The sequence below is a fragment of the Mustelus asterias genome, chromosome 5 (genome assembly GCF_964213995.1).
Source record: "Mustelus asterias chromosome 5, sMusAst1.hap1.1, whole genome shotgun sequence".
NCBI classification, from domain to species: Eukaryota; Metazoa; Chordata; class Chondrichthyes; order Carcharhiniformes; family Triakidae; genus Mustelus; species Mustelus asterias.
In genome coordinates, this window is record NC_135805.1 from 40,446,191 (window position 1) to 40,456,949 (window position 10,759).

The window sequence follows — 10,759 nt, forward strand, 5'->3', positions numbered from 1 at the left end:
CCTGGGTGGGATTGTGGTCGGTGCAGACTCGATGGGCCGAATGGCCTCCTTCTGCACTGTAGGGTTTCTATGATGAAACAGCAACGGTCCCAGCACTGATCCCTGAGAGAATGCCTCTTGTTACAGCCCTCCATTCAGAAACACACCCTTCCATTGCTACCCTCTGTCTTCTTTGACCGAGCCAGTTTTGTATCCACCTTGCCAGCTCACCTCTGATCCCATGCGACTTCACCTTCTGCACCAGTCTGCCATGAGGCACCTTGTCAATGGCCTTACTGAGGTCCATGTAGACAACATCTACTGCCCTACCCTCATCGATCATCTTCGTTACTTCCTCGAAAAAGTTTGCGTGTTCTCCCCATGTCTGCGTGGGTTTCCTCTGGGTGCTCCGGTTTCCTCCCACATTCCAAAAACTTGCGGCTTAGGTTGATTGGCCATGCTAAACTGCCCCTTAGTGTCAGGGGAATTATTAGCAGGGTAAATGCATGGGTTTAAGGGGATGGAGCCTGGGTGGGATGATTGTCGGTGCAGGCTCAATGGACCAAAGGGCTTCTTCTGCACTGCAGGGATTCTATGAGTTAGTGCAGGCTCAATAGGCCGAATGGCCTTCTTCTGCAGTGTCGGGATAGTATGGTTCTATGGTAAAAGCACAAGGTGTGAAAAATCTGAATTCTGCTGGAAATGCTCACCAGACGGCATCTGTGGAGAGAAATGTGAGAAATGTCATGTCTGGCTGATCCTGTCCGACATACGGAGTATTTTTAGCACCTTCTGTTTTTAAGGATATGCTCTCTGTTGTTCGGTCAGCCGTGTCCCAGATTCCTGTTCCTGCCGTGCCAGTAATCGGCCCGCATTTCCAGAAATGCTGTGGGCGGAAGATTTTTGAGTGGATGGATGCGGGAACCATAGCGTACGAGACTACGGACCAATTGCTGGAAAGTGGGATTAGAATCAATAGGGGCTTGATGGTGCAGACACGACGGGCCGTCGGAGCTTTTTTATTGTGCTGCAAAATTCTGAGGGCGGAATTTTACCGTCCCACCCACCATGGGAATTGTAGTGGGCGGCACAGAAACCTCGGCAGATTATGTAAATGTCCATTGACCTCGGACTGGAATTTCAGGTCTTGTGGCGAGCCCGTGGCCATAAAATCCCGTCCTGTGACTAAGTCCAGCTAAAAGGGTATGACAAGAAGTTCCCTGCTTAAGCAAATTCTGGGCATAGATTTCTTCCCTCAAATGATATTCGAGCAGCACATAAGCTGCACAATTTTGTCAAATGGCAGAAGAGTCAAGGTCCTTTATTTATTAAGTTTTATCTTTTAAGTGATACTATTTGGTAACTACACACGTTAAACAAATGCATTCAGACAATGCAGCCGAGTACTGCTGTTGATGATATTGCTGGACAAATGTTTAATATGTTCTTATTGCATGTTCTCCAGCCACTGTTTTAAAGCAAACAATTCAGGGTTCCAGTTAAAATACTGCACAAATAAAGCCCTATGTGCCAATGCCATTAAACGTTTATCCGCTAATGTTTTCAATTGTAGCTTCTGGACTCATTCAGCAGAAAATGAATGAGTCCAGAAGGGCGGCACGGTGGCACAGTGGTTAGCACTGCTGCCTCACGGCGCCTGGGACCCGGGTTTGATTCCCGGCTTGGGTCACTGTCTGTGTGGAGTCTGCACGTTCTCCCCGTGTCTGCGTGGGTTTGCTCCGGTTTCCTCCCACAGTCCAAAGATGTGCGGGTTAGGCTGATTGGCCATGCGAAATCGCCCCTTAGTGTCAGGGGGACTAGCAGGGTAAATATGTGAGGTTACGGGAATAGGGCCTGGGTGGGATTGTGGTCGGTGCAGACTTGATGGGCCGAATGGCCTCCTTCTGCACTGTAGGATTCTATGAAATGATTTATATTGCTGTTTTTGTCTTCTGCAGGAAGAGGACACTGGGATGAAGACAGTGTGGTCAGTTCACCGGACCCTTGTTCCGCCAGTGAGTCGGGGGACAGGTACCACAGCGAGAGGTACCAGAGCAGCCCGCATGAACCGAGTAAAATCGAGACTCTGATTAGAGCAACGCAGCAAATGATCAAGGAAGAGGAGAGCAGGCTGCAAATGAGAAAAACTACCTCGGAGCAGTTGGAACCGATGAACGGTGTGGGCAAGCTCCATGCTGCATGCTTTAACATGAGCTACCAACAGCAACAAATGACCAGTGTTGTGTGCCGTGCTCCGCCAATGGCTAACACCTCTCGCTGCGATCACCTCCAACAACAAGATGGGAAGATCATGAGCCCTCATGAGAACGAATACAACGGCAGCCCCGTTTCACTCTCTAGAATAAGTAGCCCTAGTTCCGACCGAATTTCAAAGACGGGTGTAGCCTTAAATAAGGACTACCTAGCCTCAGACGTGTCCCCTCATCAAACAGGGGCAAACTGTGCATCATCTCCAAACTATTACTCCACCCATCATCGACAGTACTTTGATAAACATGCATACGCACTGACTGGCTATGCCTTTGAGCACTTGTATGATACTGAAGCCATTAAAAACTACTCTCTGGGCTGCAATGGCACTCACATTGATGTGACCTCTCACTTCCGAATGCAACAGGACCCAACCCACGCACACAAAGGCACCACGGTTATTATTACCAATGGGAGCTGATGTTTCACTTTAATAGACGTTATGGTGAAAGACAACAAGCAGAGAGAGCGCAGTAGCTTGGATTTAGAGGAAACATTGAGGCTGCATTTGTATCCCCAGTGCTAGCTTGCGCACGTGGGCACTGAACTGGGTATACCACTCTGTTATGTTTGACAGTGGGTCCAGTGTATGCACTACACGCTCATACACAGAGTGCACTGCAGTGTATTTGAGGTGAATGAATATGGGTTGGGATGGGCAGGGTCGGAAAGCTTCCTCCTTTGCTTGTTGTAGCAAAATCATAAATGTGTTTTTTTGCCAAGCGGTTTACAATTTTGCTACATGCCAGCACACCAAGAGTTTGTCCATTCCCTCCCCAATCCCAACCCCGTGGTATAATCCACGTTAGGTGGTTAGTCAGTTGCAACAGAGTTAAAAATAAACCAGGGTGTAAGGCCTATTTTTGTTTGTATTTCAGTGCACTTACTGAACAGTTTTTATCAAGAATTCTGTCAGCGGTGTTAAGAACGAGCAATTAAAGATGTATTCATTTAACTGGAGTAATTCCTGACTAAAATAAAAATGTTGGTTGTGGTAAATGGTCGCACGGGAATTACATTCAGCTGATTAGCCCAAAGGCAATATCGCAAAGGATAGCTGGTTGGTCATCGATATCTAGCATCATTGAGTTAATTCGCATCAGTCACTTATATTTGAACCGAGAAGCCTAAGTTATATTGGATCAGCCACGTGTTGCTTAAAAGGACAGAGTTACCACGGAAGGGAAAAGATTTATGAAAGCTTTCATGTATCAAAGAACAGTCCGAGCACTGGCATCAAAGCCTGTGTTAGCAGTGAAGACTGATGGTCACTTGCGGTTAACATTCATACATTGGCTCCTTTCACTTTTCAGCTCGACCAAAATGCTTATTTATAGGACAGAAAACTTCCTGTTTGCAATTGGAGAAACAAATGCAGTGAACCAGCTAATCAAATTGAGTCAAAGATGCATGAGACACAGCGGGTTTTATTTTTACAAGGCATTTAACACGTTTTACAAGGCAGTGCTTTCCTCTGGCAGAAAGCTCCCTCACAGCAAGCATGGTGGTCCCAGCAATTAATAGAGGGAAGCTTCAGATCAACACGTAAGGGTAGATTATTTAAAAATAATTTTTCTGTTGAAATAGTTGGTTGTGCTCAAGGTATTGAAACACCAATGAGTCCTATTCTTTTTTGTTCCTATTATAAGTGCCCATAAGTACCTACTTTCCATTATACACAAGCCCAGCCAGGCACTTGTGAGTTAAGTTTTAAAGAGAATTTCTACCCCTTAAGGAAAAGAGAAGTTTACTCACAAATCTAACCTTCTGTCAGATTTTCTGACCTGCAGCTGGCGGTGTACAGGAAATCCTGTTTGGGAATATTTTAAAAATCACTTTGCCTTGTATTTAAGCAATTTTGCAGCGAATTTGCAAAACTCTTTCAGAAAGAGCAAACACGCTGACCAACAAGCCTGCCTGTTGACTGGTCAGAGAACACATTTGCCTGTGTTTCCCTACCTCCAGAGCTGACCGCTCAGTTTGACAGAACAGCAGGTAAGAATGGTCTGAAAAGGAACAAGTCTAATGGACCTAAACAAATGACAAAAGAATGCTTTGGAATGGTACACTGATGCTGAAGGAAAGTGGCTCTCTAGCTAGGAGGTCATTTATGCTTAAATGTCAGAGGAGTATTTTGGTGCGTTTTTTTGGTCAGTTTTAACAACTGACCTTAGTAGCGCTTTCTCTGCAACAAGCTCTGAGCTCCTATTATGGCGCAATTGAGTTGGACCATCCCTCTAATGTTCCATTGAACAATCAAGAATTCACTTGAGAATATGATGCCCTCAGTTAAACAAGATGCTATTGAAGACCTTCATTTATTTTTTGCTAGGTTCCAGTGATCAGCTACCTCCCTATCTTGGCAGGTGCTCTGCCTTTAAACTGTACAGTTGCTGGCTTGTTCCATCATTGTCTTAACGATGAAACCATAAATAATTGAGTGCATGCCTTGAGATTACAGCTATGGTCAAAGCCGTGAAACCATGACCTACTGACTTGCCAAAACAGCAAAACAAAAAGCAAAATTGCAACAAGATGTTTGCGATTAAATTATTGTCCTACCGAGAGTTAATTTTCTCACGCAATTCATTCCTTTCTGGCTTCAGTGGCTAACAAAGATGTAGCTTATCAGCCCTGTACCACGGCGGGTCACAACATACTGCACAAAGCATGACAAGAAATCACATGACAAGAAATCTGGACCATGTAACAGCCCTTAAAGCACCAGTCATGGCATTTGATATTCTGAACAGTATAGAGTTTCTGTTTATACAGGAGGCATAGAATGCTTGAACCTGGACAGATTGGGGGTCTGCCTTGCTTTCTCTGACTTGATGTCCTGATTTTAAAAAAATCTGGTGATAATTCTGTTGGAAATGTTACTGTTCTGATTAAATTCTGCCTGCACCCTCCACTTAACGATGTACAGTTGATAGTAGCCTTGTAGTACATGTTGATGTGAATACAATTTGTAAAATTGGTGCCAAGTTCCTTTCGTGTATTCATATAGAAGACTATGATTTGTATAGTTAATCCCTAAGATCCTGTAAAGTGTTTCCTGTTAGATTTATTTATATTGTAAATAGTTCTAACATTTGAAGTACATGTGCATAAAATGTATTTATTATGTGAAGAAAGAATGTTTTGGGTTTTGAAATATAGTTACAATTAAACAGGTTTTTTGTTTCTACGAGTCTCTTCTGGATGATGTTAGCAGTGCGGTTGATATATAAACAGGGGTGGGCAGGAATTAGCGAGACTTTACAGTTTTCTGTGAAGGACTGAAATTTGTTAACGTTCTCAGGAGGGTAAATGTTGTGCTCATCATTATGAAGGAGATGTCAGTGTTGAGGAATGAGGCACTATTTTCAATTTCTTCAACTGGTTTTGAGACATTATCAAGGTCAGGCACCATGTGGTATAGCTGTGGACTAATTGTCTTTTTAACAACACTCCAATTGAATGTTTTGGTCCTAACTTTGGAGGAAAATGTGCTGCGCATCCCACTCACTGACCAATCATCCACATGAAATGTGGGAGGTGGATTGCTAAATCAGTGTCAAGTTATTTTAACCTAACCCACTGGTTGGGAAATTGATGGGCTTGGGTGTGTAAAGTAAAGTTTATTTATTAGTCACAAGTATGGCTTACATTAAAACCCGCAATGAAGTTACTGTGAAATTCCCCTAGTGTGTGCTGGTTTAACACCTAGCCCAACTTTCCTCTCCATGATGGGGAGTGTACCCCCCATTCCCAGTGATTTTTCATCCAGTGAATTAAGGTTACACTAATTCAGTGGCACAGTGGTTAGTACTGCTGTCTCACAGCGACAGGGACCCGGGTTCAATTCTGGCCTCGGGTCACTGTCTGTGTGGAGTTTGCACTTTCTCTCCATGTCTGTGTGGGTTTCCTCCAGGTGCTCCAGTTTCCTTCCACAGTCCTAAGATGTGCAGGTTAGGTTGATTGGCCATTCAAAATTGACCCTAACGTCAGGGGGATTAGCAAGGTAAATATGTGGAGTTACAGGAATAGAGCCTGGGTGGTATTGTGGTCGGTACAGACTCGATGGGCCTAATGGCCCCCTTCTGTACTATAGGGATTCTGTGTGATAATTGGGCGGAATTTAATGTAGGGGATCTCGGCCACCAGCCGGAGAGCCAGCGAGAGCCTCACCTTGTCTCTTTTCAGGAAGATCAAACATATTAAGTGCCAATTGGGAACTTAACTGGGCAGCAGTGGGCCTTCTCTGGGATCAAGGACCCGGAGATGAGGGGGAGGGGGGCAGTTTCCTGCCCAAGAGGCAGGTCGAATAGGATGAAAGAATGTAATATTAAGGGCAAGACGCTTGGCTGTGTGGAAGATCAGAAGGATCTTGGGGTCCGGGTTCATAGGACGCTCAAGGCAGCGTCGCAGGTGGAGGCTGTGGTTAAGAAGGCGTATGGAATACTGGCCTTCATCAATAGAGGAATTGAGTTTAGAAATCGGGAGATAATGTTGCAGCTGTATAGGACCCTGGTCAGACCCCACCTAGAGTACTGTGCCCAGTTCTGGTCGCCTCATTACAGAAAGGATGTGGAAGCCATAGAAAGGGTGCAGAGGAGATTTACAAGGATGTTGCCTGGATTAGGTGGCATGCCTTATGAGGATAGGTTGAGAGAGCTCGGTCTTTTCTCCTTGGAGAAGCGAAGGATGAGAGGTGACCTGATAGAGGTGTATAAGATGTTGAGAGGTATTGATAGAGTGGATTCTCAGAGGCTTTTACCCAGGGCTGAAATGGTTGCCGCAAGAGGTCACAAGTTTAGGGTGCTGGGGAGTAGGTACAGAGGAGATGTTAGGGGTAAGTTTTTCACTCAGAGGGTGGTGGGTGAGTGGAATCAGCTGCCGGTAGTGGTGGTGGAGGCGGATTCAATAGGGTCTTTTAAGAGACGTTTGGATAAGTTCATGGAAGTTAGTAAGATAGAGGGTTATAGGTAAGCCTAGTAGGTAGGGACATGTTCGGCGCAACTTGTGGGCCGAAGGGCCTGTTTGTGCTGTAGCTTTTCTATGTTCTATGTTCGAAGAGAGCTGCTTAACAATCACAGGGCAGCAGCTCTTTGTTGCTGGTAGCACCACTTGGGATGGTGGTGGCTTCTGCCGGTAATGCACCCACCCGAAGCCCAGGATTGCAGAGTGGATTTCTGGGTGGTGGAGGGGGGTTGGCACCAAAGGGTAGGGAGTGACTCTCAGCAGGTCCCCCCTTCTAAATGCCGTGATCAGGCACTGATTAGAGTTTGCTTTTTAGGTTCCCCTCATGTCGAGTCCCCTACCTGCTGCTGGGTGAATACCAGTGACTGGGAAGAGGACCTTAAAGCAGGCGCTCATTGCCCAAATAATAGCGTGGCAGGAAGGGCATTCACAAGCCTATTGGGGCAGAGGCCAGAAGGCAGCGACATCCCCACCGACCACTCTCCCACCCTATTAAATACCATCAAATGCACCCTGTGGGAGGGTATTAAATTCTGCCCATTGGGTCAGAGGCTGGTAGGAGAGGTGGCATCCTGTCATCTAGAGTGGAGAGAGAAAAGGCAATGCCAGTTTCATGGGCTGAACCTCTGTACTCTCTCTCTCCTCCGCATGTGGATAGGGAATGTGATCATTCTCATGTGGAAGCCCCTATTCATATTCTCCTTCATGGGTTGACAGACTGTGGAGATGCTGATCCTCAGAGCCACAATGACAGCAATCTGAAATTCCAGCGGTCTGTGGAGGAGAATGACCCAGCAGGGTGGCAGAGTGGTGAGGCACTGCTGCCTCACAGCGCCAGGGACCCGGGTTCGATTCCCAGCTTGGGTCACTGTGTGGAGTTTGCACATTCTCCCTGTGTCTGCGTGGGTTTCCTCCGGGTGCTCCGGTTTCCTCCCACAGTCCGAAAGACGTGCGGGTTAGGTGGATTGGCCATCTAAATTGTCCCTTAGTGTCAGGGGGACTAGCTAGGATACATGCATTGGGTTATGGGGATAGGGCCTGGTTGGGTTTGTGGTCGGTGCAGACTCAATGGGCCGAATGGCCTCCTCCTGCACTGTAGGATTCTAGGATTTTTGAAAGGATTTTTAAAAGGCATTTGGCAAAGTTACACCAATCACATTGATAGAGATGGTTAAAGCTTAAGGAATTATTGACAAATTGTGTAGCTGGATTGAGAATTAGTTCAGCAGCAGAAGACAAGGGCTGGCAATAAGAAAATAAATGTTTGATGAAAGAAAGTAAGAGTTTTAACAACACCAGGTTAAAGTCCAACAGGTTTATTTGGTCGCAAATGCCATTAGCTTTCGGAGCGCTGCTCCTTCATCAGATGGAGTGGATATCTGCTCACAAACAAGGCACAAACAAGGTGTGTGGAATGGACTGCCTGCAGTGATAGTGGAGTCAGACACTTTAGGAACATTTAAGCGGTTATTGGATAGGCACATGGAGCACACCAGGATGATAGGGAGTGGGATAGCTTGATCTTGGTTTCAGATAAAGCTCGGCACAACATCGTGGGCCGAAGGGCCTGTTCTGTGCTGTACTGTTCTTTGTTCTATGTTCTATCCTTACCTGGTCTGGCCTACATGTGATTGCAGACACAGCAATATGGTTGACTCTTAGCTGCCCTCTGAAATGGCCTCGCAAGCCATTCAGTTCAAGGGTAATGAGTGATAGGCAACAAATGCTGGCCTTGTCAGCGATGCCCACATATATGTCAAACTGATCTTTCCATTCTCCCTATACTGCAACACTATATTCTGCACCCTATCCTTTCCTTCTCCACTATGTACTCTATGAGCGGTATGTTTTTGTCTGCATAGCGTGCAAGAAACAATGCTTTTCACTATATCCCGATACATGTGACAATAATAAAATCGAATCAAAATCAAATGAAAATTTTAAAAAAAGAGGTATCCTCAGTAATAACACCAAAAGTAAGTGCAGCAAGAATAGCCTATACTTATGCCTTTGACATAGCAAAATGCTCAAAAAGTGACACCAAGTCAAAGAAGGAGATATCAGGACAGATAACCAGGAACAAAGAGGTTGATTTTAAAGAACATCTTAAAGTAAGAAGTAGAGAATCTGGGCAGCTCAAATTATCGAACTTGGGGTGATTAAAATAGCAACAGTAACAAACAAGGATATCTGAGCAGGTAATGAATAAAAAGATGATTATCTTCACAAAGACCTAGGTGGATGAGAAGTGATAAAGCAGATGGACTCTGATGTGACCAAAAGCAGTACAATGCGTTTAGGATCAGTGAAGATGTGTGTAACAGAAAAATATCTGTACTGAAAAAGGAAAGGGTTTGAGGATGATCTTCAATCACAACGGCACTGGTCAAGGCAAAGCAGTTATCAATAAAACAAGTCAGGAACCATTGCATCACACATTGGAATAAGTTAACTGCCTACAAATCAGTCATTATCCTTCGACAAAAAAAATAAAGGTTCGTTAAGGACCAGGATGATTTCATCTCTTAAGCTATGAAGGAATCCTTAAGGGACTATATTATATTTTTAAGAACAAAAACAATCTAGGGCAAATTTTACCGTCCCACCCGCCACGGGAATCAGAGTGGGCGAGTGGCAGAACATAGAAAGGTCCGTTGACCTCGGGCGGGATTTTCCAGTTTCGGGGCGAGCGAGGCTGGAAAATCCCACCCCTTATCTTTACATAACACCTTTAATGTGATTACAAATATCCCAAGGTGCTCCACAGGAACATTATAAGGTAAAATTAGACACCGTTCAACATAAAGAGGGATGAAGGCAGATGACCAAAAGCTTGGGTCGAGAGATAGATCTTAAGGAGCATCTTAAGGAAGGAAAGAGAGGAAGAGAGATTTAGCAAGCTTAGGGGCCAGGCACTTGAAGGTGTGGCCATCAATGTTAAAGTTTATTTATTAGTGTCACAAGTAGTTAAAGTTAATTTTATTAGTCACAAGTAGGCTTACATTAACATTACAATGAAGTTACTGTGAAAATCCCCTAGTCACCACGCTCCAGCACCTGTTCGGGTATACAGAGGGAGAATTTAGAATGGCTAATGCACCTAACCAGCACATCTTTCAGACTGTGGGAGGAAAGCGGAGTACCTGGAGCAAACCCACACAGACACGGGGAGAACGTGCAGACTCCGCACAGTCACGCAAGGCCGGAATTGAACTCGGGTCCCTGGAGCTGTGAGACAGCAGTGCTAACCACTGTGCCACTGTGCCGACCAATGGTAGATGAATTAAAATTGGAGATGCTGAAGAGGCCAGGTTCAGAGGAGCCAAGATGTCTCAGAAGGTTGGGGGCTGAAGGGGATTACAGAGAAAGGAAGGAGGAAGGCCAACGAGGGGTTTGAAAACCAAGATGGAAATTTTAAAATCGAGGCATTGGGAGTTGCTGTGTATCAAAGAACACAGGGTGATTGATGAACAGGGCTCAGTGTGTGAAAGGACAAAACTGAAAGAGTTTTTGATTACCTCATGTTTATGGAGGATAATATATG

General features: G+C 45.2%; 1 protein-coding gene across 6 annotated transcripts in view; it reads left to right on the forward strand.

Annotated features, from left to right (window-relative positions):
• sim1a (SIM bHLH transcription factor 1a) overlaps positions 1-5,438 on the forward strand; it is a 76,993-nt gene extending 71,555 nt beyond the window's left edge. For all 6 annotated transcript variants that reach the window (XM_078212429.1, XM_078212430.1, XM_078212426.1 and 3 more), the window contains one exon: positions 1,938-5,438. In XM_078212429.1, coding sequence (XP_078068555.1) covers positions 1,938-2,671 — 734 coding nt within the window. In that variant the 3' untranslated portion in view covers positions 2,672-5,438. The remainder of the gene's footprint in view (positions 1-1,937) is intronic.
• Positions 5,439-10,759: the final 5,321 nt, after the last annotated feature.